This window comes from Cotesia typhae, unplaced genomic scaffold (assembly GCF_013202065.1).
Source record: "Cotesia typhae breed Kobodo isofemale line unplaced genomic scaffold, CoteBio_Ctyphae contig_65, whole genome shotgun sequence".
In the NCBI taxonomy this organism is placed as follows: domain Eukaryota; kingdom Metazoa; phylum Arthropoda; class Insecta; order Hymenoptera; family Braconidae; genus Cotesia; species Cotesia typhae.
The window spans coordinates 2,130,574-2,150,167 of record NW_027423762.1 but is presented as its reverse complement, the minus strand read 5'-3'; the positions used below and the strand labels follow the sequence as shown (position 1 = coordinate 2,150,167).

Genomic DNA, 19,594 nt, shown 5'->3' with positions numbered 1-19,594 from the left:
CTTGGTGGCCATCTCACTGGACCATACCTCCCCAGCCACTGTTGGCCATACTGGGCATTTAAGAAATTGGTTATGTCCCCAGATGAGTGGCACGGCGCACCATCCTGTTGAAACCACGTCGGTTGAGGATTAACTCCTGCTAGAAGCTGGGGTAAATTTCCTCCCAAAAACAAGAGATACTGAGCACTCTGTAATAACGAAAAATTTCGACTGTGAAAGTGAGAAAATCAGGGAGTTAAAAATTTCTTTAATTTAAACCAAAGGGAAATTTTGTTAAAAATTTTAAAAATAATTTTCTAAAATTTTAACAGATAAAACGAAGTTTACTCGTAGGGATTTTTCCAATTTTAATGAAAAATTATTTGAACGAATTTTTCGAAATATTTTCGCATCAACAACAGAAGTTACCCCAGAAAATTTTCCTTTATTTTAACAAATTAAGAAAGAAAAACTCTTCCAAAGAATTTTTATGAAAAATTAGGTATTATAAAGAATTAATTTACAAAAATAAAAATCTTATTTTCAAACACAAAAATATTATTCGAATAATTTCAATATTTGCAAAGTGTCGAAGAATTTTACATTGAAGTTTTAACGGTAAACTGAGTGGAGAAAATTTTCTGAAGCGCGAAATTTTTTAATTGTGTAAATTTTTAATTAAACTTACGTTCATGGTTTCCGGTAATTCGTATAGTAGCACAGTGTCGCCGATTATTCCTCCCCACATGTTGATTTTCCACTTGTTCTGAAAATTACGGTTCACCGTCATGTGAGGATTCTCCTCCGCATACCAGTGGACGTTGTGCGGATTGAAACAACCCTCACGAGTAAATAACGATTCATCCGTCCACAAAACATTTTCGAGAAACGTCGGATCGGCAGCGTGGCTGTTGATAATAAATTGGCAAAACGTTCTCCGCAAAGCATAATCACCAGCTTCAAGTTTCTGCACCTTTCGTTTGTGGTACGGATGAATCTTATTTGCACGGGTGATACGGTTAATCGTAGATCGAGAAACAGGAAGCCGACGCTCGAGTCTTCGAGTGCTGGTACCGGGATCAGCATTGACGGCATCGAGTACTTGTTCCTCTACCTGAACAGGTATCCGACAAGGGCGACCGACACGCTCACTATCAACGGGTACCAGGCAACCATTTTCGCGAGCCCGTTGAATTAAACGCAAAAACACACTGCGGTTGGGAAAGCGTTCGCGATTTGGAAATCTTTCGCGATATTCACGGACAGCAGCTTCAGCGTTTCGATTACACTCACCGTAAATGATCAACATTTCAGTATACTCAGCGGCTGTATAAAAAGCCATAATGGTAATTAATATTAAACGCAGAATTAATAAAACACAATAAAAGTATGCAGAGGTAATGAGATGCTGTCAGAAAATGAGTTGTAAGACTGACATGAACGCAAAATTTAACCCATAATTAGATAATAACAAATGAAATCTCAAAACAAATAAAATCGTCAACGAGAAGAGAGAGAAAAAAAAAAAAGCGATCAGGGAAATCCGCGGAAAAAATAAATTTAAAGAGACGAACATCGCTGAATGAGAGGAATAAAGACAGAAACAGAGACAGAAAAAACTCTGACAACAATTAGGATAATAATAATAAGTATAAAACAGTGACAGAATACTCGAAGATATTTTTAATTAATTTGTTGTTTATAAAATTAGGGAAAAATAATAAAATTTTCTAGTTTGCATTTTATATGACTATTCACATTAGTAAAAAAATTTTATTTTTGATAAAATGAATCAGGCAATTTGTAGTAAGCCAAAGATTAGTTGCAAACAGAAAGGATGGAACCTCTTGCACGTAGTAAAAAGCATGAAAGTCATCAGAATTATTAATCGAATGAGTACTAGAGGAAACTAAGTAGTAATAGTCGACCTTAAGACCGCCGAATTTTTACATTCACGTTTGCTTAATAAAAGGAGTAAAGTGTAATGATGTGAATGCAAACTAATAACATTAAAGTAAAGTTATCCTTGAACTGCCGAAACACCTGTAGATTTTTTTGAAATGATTTCTTTGCTAAGAAAAAGGGAAACTAAAATATCAAAATTACTAAAACGTGAATGCCATTTCTTTTTCATATTTTCTTCGACATTTTACCTGTCAGTGAATAAAAAGAATATTTAAATTGAAATATCAAAATTATAAGGACTTGAATTCAATGTTTTGTTAATTTATCATTTGACATTTTACCTATCAATTAAGTGATAAATAATTTAAATTAAAATATCAAAATTATCAGGGCTTGGGTGCGATTACTACTTAATTTGATACTTGGGATTTTACCCGTCAATTCATTAGAAATTTATTTCAATTATAAGATCAAAATTATGAGAACATGAGTGCGATTTATTTTTAATTTATTATTCAGGATTTTAACAGTCAATTGATTGATAAACAACTTTAATTAAAATATCAAAATTATCAGGACCTGAGTTCAATTTTTTTTTTTAATTTATTATTTATTTACCTGTCAATTAATTAAAAAATAATTTTTATAAAAATATCAAAATTGTTCGGACTTGAGTTCAATTTTTTCTTAATTTATAATTTGACATTCTACCTGTTAATTCACCGATAGATAATTCTAATAAAAATATCAAAATTATTCGGACTTGAGTTCAATTTTTTTCTTAATTTATAATTTGACACTCTACCTGTTAATTCACTGATAGATAATTCTAATAAAAATATCAAAATTATTCGGACTTGAGTTCAATTTTTTTCTTAATTTATAATTTGACATTCTACCTGTTAATTCACTGATAGATAATTCTATTAAAAATATCAAAATTATTCGGACTTGAGTTCAATTTTTTTTTAATTTATCATTTGACATTTCGCTTGTTGATTAAGTGATTAATAATTTTAATAATAATATCAAAATTATCAGGACTCGAGAGCGATTTTTTTTTAGTATATTTTTTTACATTTTACCTGTCAATTAACTGATAAATAATTTCAATTAAAATATCAAAATTATTCGGACTTGAGTTCAATTTTTTTTTAATTTATTAGTTGACATTTTACCTGTTAATTAACTGATAAATAATTTTAATAAAAATATCAAAATTATCAGGACTCGAGAGCGATTTTTTTTTCAATTCCTTATTTGACATTTTACCTGTCAATTAATTAAAAATAATTTTAATTAAAATATCAAAATTATTGGGACTTGAGTTCAATGTTTGTTTTAATTTATTTTTGACATTTTACCTGACGATTAATTGAAAAATTATTTTACAGAATAATTCCCAGCAAAATAAATGAGAAATGAAAGTTTTCCATCCGTTTGGTTGGGTCCGGTTGAGTCTTGGGCAATTCCTTCTGTTTTCAAAAATTATTCCGAGCATAAGAAATAAGTAATAAAAATTTTCTATCTGTTCGTTTTGGTCCGGTTGAGTCTGGGGCCTATTTTCTTTTTGAAATAATTTTGTCAATTAATAATTGATAATAAATTTTTTCAATCAGTTTTTTATCGTCTTGTCAAGATTAGGCTGATTTTTGTTCAATAAATTTTTGTTTGTTATTGAAAAGAGAAAATAAATTTTTTTGCATTCTTCTATTCTTGGCTCTGGTCGAGTCTTGGGCATTTTTTCGTTTTTAAAAATAATTCCTAGCAAAATGAATGGGAAATAAAAGTTTTCGATCCGTTTGTTTGGGTCCGATTGAGTCTGGGGCCTATTAATTTTTTTAAGAATAATGTTGTTAATTAATAATTGATAATAAAATTTTTCAATCAGTTATTCGAAGTCTGTTTGAGATTGGGCCTTTCTTTTCAAGGAAAATTAATCTTGGTGATCAAGTAATAAAAAATTTCTATCCGTTTATTTGGGTCCTGCTGCGTCTTGGGTCTATTTTTTTTTTCTTAATAATTTAGTTAATTAATATTTAGAAATAAAATTTTTCGATTTATCTTTTTTCGGGTCCGGTCGAGTCTTGGGCAATTTTTTTTGTTTCGAAAAATAATTCCCAACAAAAAAAACAGGAATAAAAGTTTTCTTTCCGTTTGTTTGGGTCCAGTTAAGTCTGGGGCCTATTTTCTTTTTTTAAAAAATTTTGTTGATTAAAAATTCATTATAAAACTTTTCAATTATTTTTTCTTGCTCCAGTCGAGATCAGGCCCTTTTTCAAAGGAAAATAATTTTGCTGATTAAAAATAGAAAAACAAAGATTTTCAATTTATTTTATTTCGGGTCTGGTCGAGTCTAGGGCATTTTTATCGTTTTCAAAAATAATTTCCTGCAAAATAAATAAGTAATAAAAATTATTTATCCGTTTGTTTGGGTCCAGTTGAGTCTAGGGCCTCATTTGTTTTTTTAATTAGTTTTGATGATCAACAATAAAAATAAAATTTTTGGATCATTTTTTCTGGGTCCGGTCGAAATTGAGCCTTTTATTATAAAAAAGTTAATTATGATGATTAAAAATGAATAGTAAAATTTTTTTATTCATCTCCCTTTCGGTCTGATGGAGTCTTGAGCATTTTTTCGTTTTTAAAGATAATTTCCAGCAAATTAAGTAAGTAATAAAAATTTTCTATCCGTTTGTTTAAGTCCGGTTAAGTCTGTGGCTTATTTTCTTTTTTAAATAATATTTGATTAATAATAAAAAATAAAATTTTTTAATTAGTTTCTCTTAGTCTGTTTGAGATTGGGCCTTGTTTCGAAAAGAAATTAATTTGGCTGATTGAAAATGAAAACAAAATTTTTCAATTTATTTTTTTTTTTTTTTGGGTCCGGTCGAGTCTTGGGCGATTTTCTTCGTTTTTTAAAATAATTCCCATCAAAATAAATAAGTAATTAAAACTATCTATCTGTTTGTTTGGGTCCGGTTGAGTCTGCGGACTATTTTTTTTTTTAAATAATTTTGTTGATTGAAAATTAATAATAAAATTTTTTAATCATTTTTTTTTGCTCCAGTCGAGATTGGGCCTTTTTTTAAAAGAAACAATTTTGCTGATTGAAAATAAGGAAAAAATTTTTGTACTGTTATTTTTTTTGGATCCGATCGAGTCTTGGGCATTTTTTTCGTTTTTAAAGATAATTTCCAGCAAATTAAGTAAGTAATAAAAATTTTTATCCGTTTGTTTGGGTCCGGTTGAGACTTGGGCCCATTTATTTTTTATAATAATTTTGTTGATTGAAAATTAATAATAAAATTTTTCAATCATTTTTTCTTGCTCCAGTCGAGATTGGGCTCTTTTTTAAAGAAAAATAATTTTGCTGATTAAAAATAAAAAATAAAATTTTTTCATCCATCTCTTTTTGGATTCCAGTTGAATCTTAGCCTTTTTTTTTTTTTTGTATTTGAAAATAATCCCCAGCAAAATAAATGAGAATTAAAAATTTACTCTCCGTTTCTGTGGGTCTGGTTAAATCTTGGGCCTTTTTATTTTTTTATTAAATTTTTTCGAATAAAAATAAAAATTAAAATTTTTCCTCTGTCTTAGAGTACCCGGTTAGCTTTAATTCAGCGTTACAACGCCTCCAATAATGCTGCGATACACGGACACACATTCATACATTAAGCCGTCCGCTTGCGACCTCATACATCCACTCATTCACACTTACGTACTCGGCTCATAGCGTCACAATCCCCTCTCATGCTCGGCTTTGTGTGAGCGAGTAAGCTGCTATTGCAGCATCTCACTCTCGCGTCTCCTCTACTTCCCCGCTCATTTTCATTTCTCGAATAGCGCGCTTCTGATTGGCTATCGTTTTTAATTCATAACTCAAATTCTATGGCCCAAAAAAATTTTTGGCTCAGGAACTTTCGATTCAGTATTTTTTTCTCTATCGACCCCAACAATTACTCCCGCCACTTCAGAGACACCCTGTATATTGTAATTTTTCAATTTTTTTTTTCCGTGGTGGTTTCTAATAAAAGAGTTATTTTCTTATCTCGAGCTTTTAATATTATTAATGAAAGAAAACTTTTCTTGAACTGAGAAAACGAGCTCTTTTAATCCAAAAACAAATTTTTAAAGCTCAAAATATTCTTGGTTCTAGTTAACTTCTTTTACTATATACTCATGTGTTAATAAACTCTTAATTTTTTTTTAACATCTTAGCATTTTTTTTATGGATGTTATATATTAAAAATAGAGTTTTTATAATCTCTTTTACGATTTGTATCTTCGTGAATTTGACTTACACCAAATTTATTCATTTCTTTTTACAGAAGAATAACTTCTTGAATTTATTTTCAACTTTTTCTGAACTTTTTGAATATTGCGTACATTTTTAGAAAGACGCTTACTTTAAAACCTAAATTAATCGTTGTACTTTTCTTTACTTACTAATTAACAATTAATAACAACAAAATAGCCCTTTGGCTTAATTTATTTTCGACTAATGATTGTAATCAGTTAGAATTTCTCCACTGCTACTAGTAGTAAGGATTCATTTTAGATTATTAAGAAAAGGTAAAGTCTGTTATAAAGTACTGTACAGTTATATACCCACATCTTGAGGGCGTGTCCCACAACATTTGAAAAATTAATTTCTTTGATAAATGGGATCATAACGATGCTTTACATTTTATAGTCAAGCTTTAAAGATTATATTGTACATTGTCTATTTACTTTTTCTAAATTAGTTTTATAGACACTGTTCAATTTTATTTTTTAATTATAATAAGCTATTTTTATTTTTCATTGAAGTGAATAGGACTAAATTGTTTGATCTATTGGTTAATTCATGTTTTAAGCAATCAATTTTAACGATTTTAAGACTGCATAGGAGAAAAAATTGTTAGTACAATGACTATGATTTAAATTACAAATACAGTCCATAACTGATTTATGTTATTGTAAAAATACTTCACAATAATCTGGTCTTTATTTTCTGCTAACCTAATAATTTGGTGCGTGTCAAATGCACTAGGTGATTTACGACTAAGCTTATTAGAAGATCATTGACTTTTGTTAGTCTTGATTGCCATTTTCGATCTTCTTTATTCACCCTAAAGATCTTGATACGATAACGGAACGGCATTACTAATAGCAACGGATCCGAGGCCGTGCCATTTTCTTATAATTTCCGTGTTCGTAATTTATAGATTGTTCGGTAACAATTTTATTTTAGTTAACCATATTTAAGGATGGTAAAACACTTCATTGAAGATGATCAAACATTAAATTTTGTATATAGTAAAAACTTATACTTCCTACACACAGATAATTTTTTATTATGAACAATCCAGGAATTGGGAACAGAAGTCCATGCCAGTGAATTTAAAACACAGAAAAGAGGAGAAAATTTTTGTAATAGATGTCTCTGATCTTTTTTTAAATTTCAAATATCTTTAATATTTTTCAAGTTATAGCTACAAAATGGAGAGTCCCTTATTTTCTCTTTATTTTTTGTTTATCACAAATGAAATTTTTAATAGTGGGTAAATTAAAAAAATACCATTTTTTCAAAATTAAATTCTGAATCCAATGCACCAATCGCCATATTTATAAGAGCATTGTAAAGCTTTTCCGCAAAAAACTCACTTCCCGACTAGACTATATCGGGTTGGATCGTATTAAAACGAACTGAAAAACGGAGATGTCTGAAATCGCATTGAATCGGGTTGGTTATTATTGGACTTCAAACCCACTTCGATTGCTGGGAAGAAAGAAAAAAAAACAGTTTTTTATGTTTTAATTTCTTACTTTTTTCAAGAAAACACTCTCTTCCGAGTATTATATACCCAATATTTGAGTGATGTTTTGAAATAAAAGTATATTAATACTTCATGACCTAAATTTACTTACATTTGTAGATTAATATAGCTCTATAGTTATTGCAAGAAACCTATTTTCAAAAAATTAGTTACAAATCATATTGCTGTCATTCAACTATATTTAAAATTCCACAAAATTGAATAAGACAATTTGTGATTATATATTAGGGTGGGTCAAAAAAATCGAATAATTTATTTTTGACTTTATACTCTGAAAAATAGGTTCGTAGACACCTAAAAAGAATTCTCTCCAAGTATAAGCTCTTAATTATAACGGGAAGGTCCTCCGCTTTGCGGGTTTCTATTTTTTTCGAATAATCAGATAAAAAAATTTATATCTCGCTTCCAACTGCTTGGAAAAATATTCCGTGGCATAGATTTTGTGAGAAATTGAATGCTTTACAAAAAGGTCTCTTATGACTTTTTCAAAAACTCAACCGATTAAAAGATATTCATAGTTGAAGTTTGGCTATTTTAAGGAAAATATTCGTTTTTATTATGAATTTTATAAGTCGATGAAAAAAATTATTTCGGATTGCGGAACTCATGATTTTGTAGGAAATTTACTGCTCTACAAAAATGGTCTCTTATGATTTTTTGATTAAGTGAAGCCGTTACGAGATATTCATCGTCAAACATTAACGAATATCAATATTTCCAGTTTTTGATCAATAATTCGATAAATTTTAATTTAAACTATGAGTTTCAGGAAAATTTACATAAATTTAAATTTCTATCATAAAAGTCACTCCTACAGGAGTTATTTGTTCAAAAATTCACTAAGAAGTTTTTGTTCTAATGATATTTTTGTAAGCTTTATTTGTAATAATTTAAAATGTCAATTGCATTGGCATTTCATATTATTACGGTTGTTTAGTATGTATTTTCAAATTTTATTCTACCAATTATACATAAATTTTTTTGTGAGAGAGGCTTTTTGTTCTGAATTACATTACTTCTTCTGTTGGTACTCTAACGCTAGCGCCACCTATGTTGTTTTTCTTAACTATCTTCGTTGTCTACTTTTTTATCAGTACATTTTCAGTGCTCCAAAAACTCATCATTTCGTATACATGATAATAACAATTTTTTCGAAATAAGTCATTTTCTCATTATATAAATTCATTTATTATCAATAATTCTACAATGAATAAAGAAATACGTTTAATCGGTATACCTGTGCAAAAACTCACTGACCGTAAGTTACCAAAAGTGAAAGAGGTTATGAGAGTGTTTTTCTATCAACTTAAAGTTTTAAAGTTTTCAATCAAACAAAGTGCAAAAATTCAGCTGACAAGGTTATTGAATTGTGGAAAATAAATCAGATCCCTACGAGTGAAGCTCCTAATGTAGTCAAAAAATTTCTCCGTTTTCATAGTGAGTGGTTGAAATTACTAAAAGATTTTAATAAGAAAAGTGATAAGGTAAAGGAAAAGGAGTTTCAGACTGATCTTGAACAATTATTCGACATTGTAAGTAAAAATTTCCTAAAAGGGGTGGATGATAACATTAGGAAGTTGTATTTGGATCAAAAATTCTGTACACACAAAGAGATTCTTTCGAATATTGTACCTGCGTCAAACTCAACTACAGATATGATGGAAATCGATGAAAGCAGTAAGTATCTGAGATAAATAATTGTTATAAATTCAGGTAGGAGTGTAAAACTTCCTTTATATTTATTATAAACAATGAGAATATCATTTTTCTACTTTACTTGCATTATAAATATCAGTATTCCTACGTATGACATTTGACTCGACGGTTTCTGGTACTCATGTTTAATTGCTTCTCATCATAATGAATAAGTGTTGGAAATTTTGTCTGTTTAATTTAAAAATGAACTCTTATTACAGACTTGAATCAGCCGTCTACCAGTCATGGGATTGTTTTAAGTGGAAAATCAGAATCATTCTCGACGCATACATTAAGTGGAACTACAAATTCTGGATCTGATTTGGAGTATGAACCCCCAATTCCGACAAAACGAGCAAAAATAAATGTCTTAACTCCTGAAGTCGTTTCTGCACTTGACAGAGCTAATGTCAGCAGTAGAAACGCGATGTTCATTATTGCTCCGGTTTTATCAGCTGTTGGTATAAAAATTGAAGATACAACGCTCAGCTATAGGTCCATCCAACGAGCTCGTATGGTTCAAAGAAAAGACATTGCTCAAGGATTAAATAGTTACTACAACCCCGAGATGATTATAAAGAATTATTGGAATTATCATTGATTTTCCTTGGAGAAATGCCTCAAGAAAAGATTTCTTTCAAACGTCCTGGTGCTGTTCATCATGCTAGATGGATGGCTAAGGCCATTTATAGTTTGAAAATGTATCTATTCAGAGATGAATTCAAACTCTCTCAGAAAGAATTGCATGGTCTTCGTCATTTCTGTATTTTTATAGTCACATTGTATTTAAAAGCTTGGTTTTCATCAACTTCTGCAACAACTGCTGCTTATCATGACTTGCAGTTTATGAAAAATTTATTGGAGTACAAACATATCAATCCTTTGATTTCTTCAGCTACGTGTGAAAAAATGATTTCGCACTTATGGTATTTGAGCGATGAACTTGCCATTTTATCACTGTTTGACGATGGCGTTCCATTAGAAGTAAAAAAAAGTATTGTTGAAGCTGTTAATACTCGTGAAGGTACAGATTCTAAAGCTAAAAGATTTGTAATTGCTAAAAAGATTTGAATTCATTGGCGCAGAGAACTCTGAGTGACTTTGTGTCTAAAAAGTCATTAAATCTTTTCAAAATCTTCGATCTACCGTATGACTTTCTTGATGTCGATGTTGAATTATGGCCTACTAATGAGAGTTATCTCGAAAATAAAGAATACTTTCAACAACTAAAAGTTGTCAATGATTCAGCAGAGCGAGCTGTTGCATTAGTCAGTGAATATAATCAATGCTTGACAAAAATGAAGAACAATTCCAGTACTTATTGCAAGTTGTCAAAGAACATCAAAAACATTCCCAAATTGTAATAAAAGAAATTATTTATAGTAATAGCGTACTGTTATGTTAAAAATATAGACAATTATATTGCAATTGATAATTCAATAAAAAATTTATCTATAAAAAAGTTAAATACTGGTTGTTTCTCACTTGATTCAATACTTTTCATATTAAATTTGACAAAGAAATATGTCATTCACTTCAAATTAAACTAATCATTGGCTATATGTCGAAAAAATCGCTCTAATTTCTTGTTTTAATGCAATCAAACAAGCTCAAGACTGAAAACAATATTAAAAAATTGTTTATAACATTTCTTTATCGATCGAAACTCAAATTTATGTAAATTTTCCTGAAACTCATAGTTTAAATTAAAATTTATCGAATTATTGATCAAAAACTGGAAATATTGATATTTGTTAATGTTTGACGATGAATATCTCGTAACGGCTTCACTTAATCAAAAAATCATAAGAGACCATTTTTGTAGAGCAGTAAATTTCCTACAAAATCATGAGTTCCGCAATCCGAAATAATTTTTTTCATCGACTTATAAAATTCATAATAAAAACGAATATTTTCCTTAAAATAGCCAAACTTCAACTATGAATATCTTTTAATCGGTTGAGTTTTTGAAAAAGTCATAAGAGACCTTTTTTGTAAAGCATTCAATTTCTCACAAAATCTATGCCACGGAATATTTTTCCAAGCAGTTGGAAGCGAGATACAAATTTTTTTATCTGATTATTCGAAAAAAATAGAAACCCGCAAAGCGGAGGACCTTCCCGTTATAATTAAGAGCTTATACTTGGAGAGAATTCTTTTTAGGTGTCTACGAACCTATTTTTCAGAGTATAAAGTCAAAAATAAATTATTCGATTTTTTTGACCCACCCTATTATATATATTATGTATAATTATAGAAAACAAATTTACTTTAATCAGAAAATCTTCGATAAGTAGTCATTTCAAACACTATTATTATTAAAATGATTGATTATTTCAAATTTATTAATAACCATTGATTATTTATTACTAACTTGCGACTCAATTTTGAACTCAGGCACTATGAAGATTTTGAGAAGTGGTGAATAACTTAATAAATGTACATTGTTATAAAATATATTTTAGTCATGAGAAAAAAAATCTCGAATCATGTAAATCATTTTGACAAATTTCTTTGTAAAACTGTGTGATATTCTTTTAATTAAGTAAATTTAACTTAATTCAGAAACTTAATTCAAGATAATAAAATTCTCCAAAATTATTTTTTTGGTACAAGATTTTTTCACTTAGATCAAGTTCATTTTTTATCAATGTATGTAAGCCATCAATATATCTCATTTATACTAGTTTATTGACTTAGAAATATTATTTTTTAATAATATTAAAAAATCAATTCTTAAAAAATGATAAATATTTCATGTTATGTAAAAAAATTAAAGTTTACGAAATCAAATCATTATTTCTACTCAGGAAGTAATTAAACTTAGAACAGTAATAATCTTAGAATTAAACTCAATAAAATAAACAATAAACGATGGTCAATCTTGAACTTTTTATTGGTTACATAAAATATCAAAGATTGCAATGGATTGTTTCTCTAAAAGTTTAGAAACTAATAAACAAATAACAACAAAGTCAAACAGATGCATTCTTGAAATTTATCGTACACTTTGATGAACGTCACTCATATTTCAAATTTAATTGGTATTTAAATTTGAATTTAAAAGTGTATCTTTTATCATATCTTGATCTGCGTAGAAACTTTAAAAATATGTCAGTCGAAAATTGATTATATGTACGGTACAGTAGTAAAGCACATTTAACGCTTTCGCGCTTGAGTTGTGCAATATGCTACACTTATTATAATTGAGTAAACCCTTTCATTAGTCTTAAACACTAATGTAAAGAGAGATAAAATATATGTCTTTACACTTACAAATCTGTAATTGATGCCTCTAAAGAGTAAATAAAATTACATCACCAACAACAATTAGCAATATTATTCAAAAATACATTGTGTGTACAAAACTGTAGATCATATTACATTCAGCATATATTTAGCAAACCATATTATATTGTTATATGGCATTAAACCTTTTATGTGCACACATTTTCCGAGCATACACTATGTGTATATGAACATAAAATTACATGTATGTATTCATCTCAGTTTCATTGGTAATATATATATAAGATACTCACGAAGCATTTTAAAAGCCATCTGAAACGAGACCCGAACTGAAAATGCAACAGGCTCTTTATACATGAGTGAAAGAGAATATGTAGACGCTGTGTATGTACCTAAGTATGCATAGTAGTACTAAGAGTGAAGAAAAAACAAACTTTGTATAGTATGGATTCAAAAGGTAGTTTCGTGTATAAATATATTATCAAGTGCTAAAAGGTAGTAGCGGTCTGCTTGTCAGAAAAATTTCTAAATCACGGGCCGTTGATTCACATCGGCCTTATAATCATGATGCGTAGAAATATTTTTTTCATTAATTTGTCAGAGAAAGCATGCAAGAGAAGTGAGCATTGTTTTTTTTTATTTTTACGTCTTACAAGCTCACAATTTATTTAATTGTTTTATGTAACAAAAACATTTATAAATAATATACATTCTAAATAATAACCATATTTATAGCTAATAATAATATTATTACAGTTCTAAATAAAAAATATGTAATTAAATCGAATGAATTAGTGATAATGATACTAGATATGATACGAGAATTAATAAAATGAAAGTGGTAGTGAAGATTTTGTCCTAATTAGTTGGCTTTTGAAATAGAAAAATATTCAATAGTTCATATACGAAATATTAAATAATTAACTTTTGCGCTTGGGCACGACCAATTAAATTATACATTTGAATTAATTAATTTCTTGAATAAGAATACTAAGAATAGAATAAAATTTTTAGACTTGTCTAATAATGTACCTAAAAGAACATCTTTCTCACGCGGTTGCATTATGTAGTATGTAATATGTAAAGTATGTGCATTAATGATTAAATTTGTTACATAGTTATTTTTATAAACTCCACCCGTATAATTTTCGTTTTCATGCATTATACATTTAATTATTAACTCATCACAATAGCAAATGTTTGACTGCTACTTTTTGATAAGTTTACTTAGAACGACAACATGGTATCTGTGTTAAGATATCCTATAGATTGCGTGACTAAATGAACGGCAAATGAATGAAGTTCCAATGGGAGATGTCCCCAGTATTATATATTTAACCCCTTTCCATTGCAACTTCTACCCTCTTATAATTTGTACTCGTACTTGTAACATTTCATGTGATTTGAGTATAACACACATTCGAAAATTTCTGTTTTGCTTATTTTGTTTTTTTGTAATTGCTCTTTAGTTATGATTAGCTAATGGTTATCATTTAATAACTGTTTTAAAAAGAGAAATAACGTTACTGTATTTGTAATCATACTATGATCGTAATTATTGACTATGTATTTAAACTCAAATATTAAATACAGCTTAATAAAAGGTACCTAATTTTTTTTTTATCAATTATCTTTTACCCTTTAATGAAGCTTTAATTTTTTACGACTTACAATGATAGTTTTTATTACCACAATAATTGCGTTTTTTTTTTTGTCGATGAAAATTTATATTGTTATACTCTTCTTTTTGTGTTATTTTTAATACATAATTTAATGTAATAGAAACAGAAAAATTCGGTGTCATTAAATTAGAATTAATGAAAACAAATTTTTTGTGATTATTTTAATAAGCCGTCGCGCATCCTCAGATCAGTCTGTAAAGTAAATGTCGGAAAATAATTTAAATAAAAATGATATCGCCATTTACTTGACTATTCATATTACAATATAGGCATTGGGTTTAATTTTATAATTTTTTTACTTATAAAATTTGTCAACAATAATAATTTTTTTTTTAATTTTAATTTAAGAAGTATCGATTGAATACAATTTTTAAAAAATTTTAAGAATTAATAACTTTTTAAGATTAACGATAGTACTATTTCAAGCAATTCGCTTTAATATAAATTTTTTTAGTCACCGTTTATAACTCATCAATAAGAGCATATTAAGTTTTTATTACTGAACATTTGAACATTAAATTTTCAAGATTTTTTTTTACAAAACTACATTATATATTTGCTCTTGAAATATCAATGCCCATCGTGATATACGTACGTATAGGCTAGTCGAAAAGTACGAGTGTGTACTCAATATTTCTTCGTGATGATGTATTTATATGCACGCGATCTATCCATAAAAATGCCAGACCATGGCGTTTCTCTGTCTCGAAAATGACAGACGGAAAATCAAACGTCGAAATTTACTTCATAAATTGAGTATAAATGTTGAAACAAATGAAAAAAATTAATTTTTTCACGAAACATTTTAATGGTTTCATTTCTTAATGTAACAAAAAAAATAGGACGTATAAGTACGAGGTGTACATTATTAATCAATAAACAGACAAACAATTAGTTACGGGACGGAGGATATGTGCCAATTATACGAACCAGGTGACTTGAAGTATCCAGAGCGCGAATGTGTAAAAGATTACGTGGTGGCATTCTTCTCGTTATGTATTTACCGGTCCAGAGCTCTAGAGCGCCTAAGGCAACAACAACCAGATGTAGATAGATTATTATTATTATGTATAAATGAGTAAGTGTATGCAAGTTCTGAAATTAAAGAAAAAAAAATTTTTATTTAAGATGAAATTGCATTATTAACACTTGAAATTATTCAGCACTTTACCATTATACTCAAGTGTCTTCTGGTACTTACAAAAAAATGATGAAGCATATTATTAAAACTATCGTGGTAATTAAGATATAAAAATAGTTGTAATGAGTTCAGAATCTGACTAACATGTCATTGTTCGTTGCAACAGTCAATAGAATGTCGTAATGAATGCAATGAACTTTTCTTCAGTCACACATTACACATAAAAGAAAAAGAGTCTGTTCTGAACAGTATTAAACAGCAGCAAGAGAAAAAGCAGTACAGAGTAAGAGAGCAAAGACATATTTACAATTGACAAGCACAAGCCACAAACGGCCTTGTCTTTTGCATTCGCCGCAATGTAGTATATACCATACAAATAATATATACATTTATATATAAATTTACGTGGGTGTTACTTTCTTGGCTTATAAATACCTTTCACCTATACTTGGCAGACGACATGGACGCCTCTAGATTACTCTTTGTTTTTGTATCTATAATATACGTATATTGTACGTATTTTCCTTTTGGCAACGAGACAAGATTAAGGGCGGCCACCCGCTACGATAATTGAACATTAATTGCGGTCTAGACTGCTAATTGCGCGGAATAAATTAAGTGGAAACCTACGCAGAGATGAGATACTCAAGGATTACTTGGTTGTAGGACAAGCGACTTCCGATCTGGCTTTTATTATCATTATTATTATTATTATTATTATTATTATTATTATTATTATTATTATTTATTTATCGTTTAATTATTATGTTTAACTTCCCGAGCTTGTTATATTTTGTGTGATTAATCCTGTTTATTTATTCACTTGGATTAATTTAAGAACACGCTCATTAATTTTTAATTTTAACATTTCAGTCATTTGTATTATTACTTTTATCAACAATAATACATTGCATACAAAAACAAGTTAATAATAATATCAATAAATTTACTTATTATCTTGAAGAAATTATAATTTTAAAATAATTATATAAGTTAGCCGATGTATTATTAATTTCCACTTAGATTCTATGAATTTATTTGCAACTATAAAAAAGTCTCTCACAATCGCTATCACTATATCATTAATTAATCATAACATTAGTCATTAATTAGTAGATTAGTATTATATTTTGAGTTGCAAGACCCCAATCCCATTCCTAATTTGTGTTTCAGATTTCCTTAAATATCTTGGTGAGTCTGTGTCAGCTGTCGCTAGAGTCCAACATCAACAATAATTGTCACCTGTCAACAAGTACTAACAAATACTCATTCACTGCCCCCAACTGCAATTATCTGTCTGATAGAAAATAAATAAATCTAAAAACCATGTTACGAAATTGGGAATCCAAAGAATCGAGAGACCGCGAAAGAACAAAGCAGATTATATTAAAAAAGCGATGAGTCAAAGTAAGTCTAAATCATTTGGATTGTTTAGTAACCGAAAACAAAAAACGTGTTCGATATCCGGTAAAAATAGAGGTGTCCAAAACCAAAAGTTTGGTGGAACAAAAGATGTTGGGTGTGAGTCAACCAAGCAATCCGCCATCAAGTTTAAGACACTCAGCAAGCTTTTCGTGTCTTCAGCGTACGTCAGGTGACGGAGCTCATCGTGCTAGAACGTCAACTCTTCCCCAGCCACCAAATCTCCAATTGTCAACAGTACAACATCATTATGCTGGTCCGAGTTCCCTTCAACCCTCCTCTTCATCATCATCATCTTTCTCACGCCGTTTAGAAATAGATTATCTGCCAGAAAGCAACGAGTATGGTTTCGTTCACCACACGCGACCAAGATTAAGAAGCACTAATTCTACAGTATTGCGAGAAGAACACGATCACCACTGCCAAAAACAACAACAACATCAATTGTTTCCCCGCGATTCTGTTTGCATTTATGACGAGTCTGCCAAAGTGAAGAATCGCGAGCTTATAGAAGCATCAAAGTCACGCGATCTCGCCAAGAATCAGAATCCCTTGAAGGGAGCGTTAATTCTGTTCACCAATTCTACTTCGTCTTGGTGGAAAGCCAAGCAACGGGAAGAGCTCTCAACCACTTCCCTTGTTACTCCCTCCTTGTCCTCATCGTGTGTAACCGAAGGAAGGAAGTGGTCAAACGAGGGAGCAGCTATGACACCTCCATCAACTTTGTCCGAGAGAAAGTGGCTCGGTCCATCTGGCTCAATGCCTGGGAGTGAACGCAAGTGGTCCTGCAATTCGATTGTCGCCTCACCAGGGAATGAAAGAAAGTGGACGACTGCCTCGATATCGCCAACCTCAAATGGACAGGATCGAAAGTGGCGATCACTCGGTGCACTTCTCAGGACACCGGTCACTAATTCAATGGGCTCGCATGTGAGTCAAAACTCGTTTAGTCAGAATATGAGTGCTTCCATGATTGAGAATAGCGCTGGTGAGAGTTTCAGAGAGTGTTCAGCTGTTGGTCCAACTGCTAAAACACTGAGATATCCTCAGCCTACCTCCTATTCGGCACGAGTGTCCAAAACCACCAGGGACACTTATCGTGACAGCAGTGATTACTCCCAGGCACGATCAACGAAGGTCAGTCGGAGGCTTTATCAAGATTCTATCGAGGCGACTGAGAGTGCCGGTGAAGAGCAGAGACGGAAAACCAGATCTGAAGACGAATCCACTCGAAATAAATCCACTCGTGATATGTCTAAGTGCGAAAGAATACAAACTATTGAAGCACGGGCTACGTCCACGCGTTCCGGGCGTGCCCAGAGTTTTTATTTACTTGATGATTTTTTAAAACCACATCCCCAATCATCGAAATGCTCATTTAACCTTCACTTACCCTCACATTACTCAACGAAAGTTAGTACTGAACGCAGCAGCAAGTCCAGTGATAACAAACAACCAAGTACTAACGGGACGAGAAACTTTAGCAACATTACACCACCAAGACGGCATAACTCTAGTTCAGACAGTCTTGAGGTTGCTACTAGCCCTCTTCCACCTCCGGTTCCACCGCCACCACCTCCAGAGGTCAATACCATCAAAGATAAAGATAAGCTTGAAACTAGCAAAGAACGTGAATCTTGTCCTTGCAGAATGTGTTGGGCTAGCTTTCAGCAAAAGACTTTTCATGATGAGGTAAGTCAAGATCATTAATCTATCAAAAGAAAAATGAATACTATTCAATTCGATATGGCTTACCAGTTTAAAAATGTCATGCTCTGTTATCATTATACGTATAAATGTTATACAACCTGAAGAAATTGAAAAAGTTATTTTAGATGTAATATTCGAAACCAAGTTAGTCGTATAAATTTAATAGATGACTCTCGAGTCTGCACAAGGATAAAAATAATTTTTTATGTTCAAGGAAACGTTAACATTTGCCCTTTAGCGACTTACAAAATTTCAATTGAGCGCGAACCTTATTTTCCACCCCAAGTCGTCTGACAGTCTATTTCTACACGCGATAGAAAAGACTAATATATACATATATTTGATTTATATCGTCTATAATAAGTCTAGATCTTATGGACTCAACTTCTCTCAACTGGTACTGATGAACTTTTTTTTTTTTTTAATTTACCGTCGCTGTTACAGATTCTTTTATCCTCATAACTTGACGATGCATTTTGCTCTGATTTGTACAGAGGAAGTAGGCTTTAAAATTAATTGTCCGCGGCATAACAGTACATTATTTTTCTCTTTTTTTGACTAAGTAAACTAAATGACAAGTATAATGCATTTTTTTTTTCATTTATTGTTGACGATTTCATTCTATATGATTGAAATGATTTTTTATTTTATGTGTTTTTAACTGTGACTTGATTTTACGAGTAGACTACATGCCATGATAATTATTTCGCAAAACAAACCCGTTGTTTTTCAACAAAAAATTTAATTAATACCCGCATTACATTTCGTAAATAATTACATTTGATAGATAAAAATAATTTTACTAATATTTGATTATTACATATTTACTAAAATCCAGAATTAAACCTTTTCAATTACCGTTATAATTCAAATGAGCATCAATATCGCAATGTGCTCTACATATCTTCAATTGAAGTTGATCACATTCACGATGGCAATAAAGATCGTGATCGACGGGAATCCTGTGTCTTGCAATCGAGGATTAGAAG

At 30.3% G+C, this 19,594-nt stretch overlaps 2 protein-coding genes across 4 annotated transcripts in view; both read left to right on the top strand.

Annotated features, from left to right (window-relative positions):
- LOC141532623 (uncharacterized) overlaps positions 1-19,594 on the top strand; it is a 167,769-nt gene that overhangs the window by 55,137 nt on the left and 93,038 nt on the right. For both annotated transcript variants that reach the window (XM_074251069.1, XM_074251068.1), the window contains exon 2: positions 16,647-18,587. In XM_074251069.1, the coding sequence (XP_074107170.1) occupies positions 16,986-18,587 (1,602 nt within the window). In that variant the 5' untranslated portion in view covers positions 16,647-16,985. The remainder of the gene's footprint in view (positions 1-16,646; positions 18,588-19,594) is intronic.
- On the top strand, positions 9,169-10,562 carry LOC141532542 (uncharacterized). Of its 2 annotated transcripts, none has more exons than XM_074250926.1 (2): positions 9,169-9,383; positions 9,623-10,562. In XM_074250926.1, the coding sequence occupies exon 2, from the start codon at positions 10,017-10,019 to the stop codon at positions 10,470-10,472; it is 456 nt and encodes a 151-aa protein (XP_074107027.1). In that variant the 5' UTR covers positions 9,169-9,383; positions 9,623-10,016; the 3' UTR covers positions 10,473-10,562. The 2 variants fall into 2 exon arrangements, with proteins under 2 accessions (XP_074107027.1, XP_074107028.1); XM_074250927.1 differs by having other exon boundaries at positions 9,623-10,552.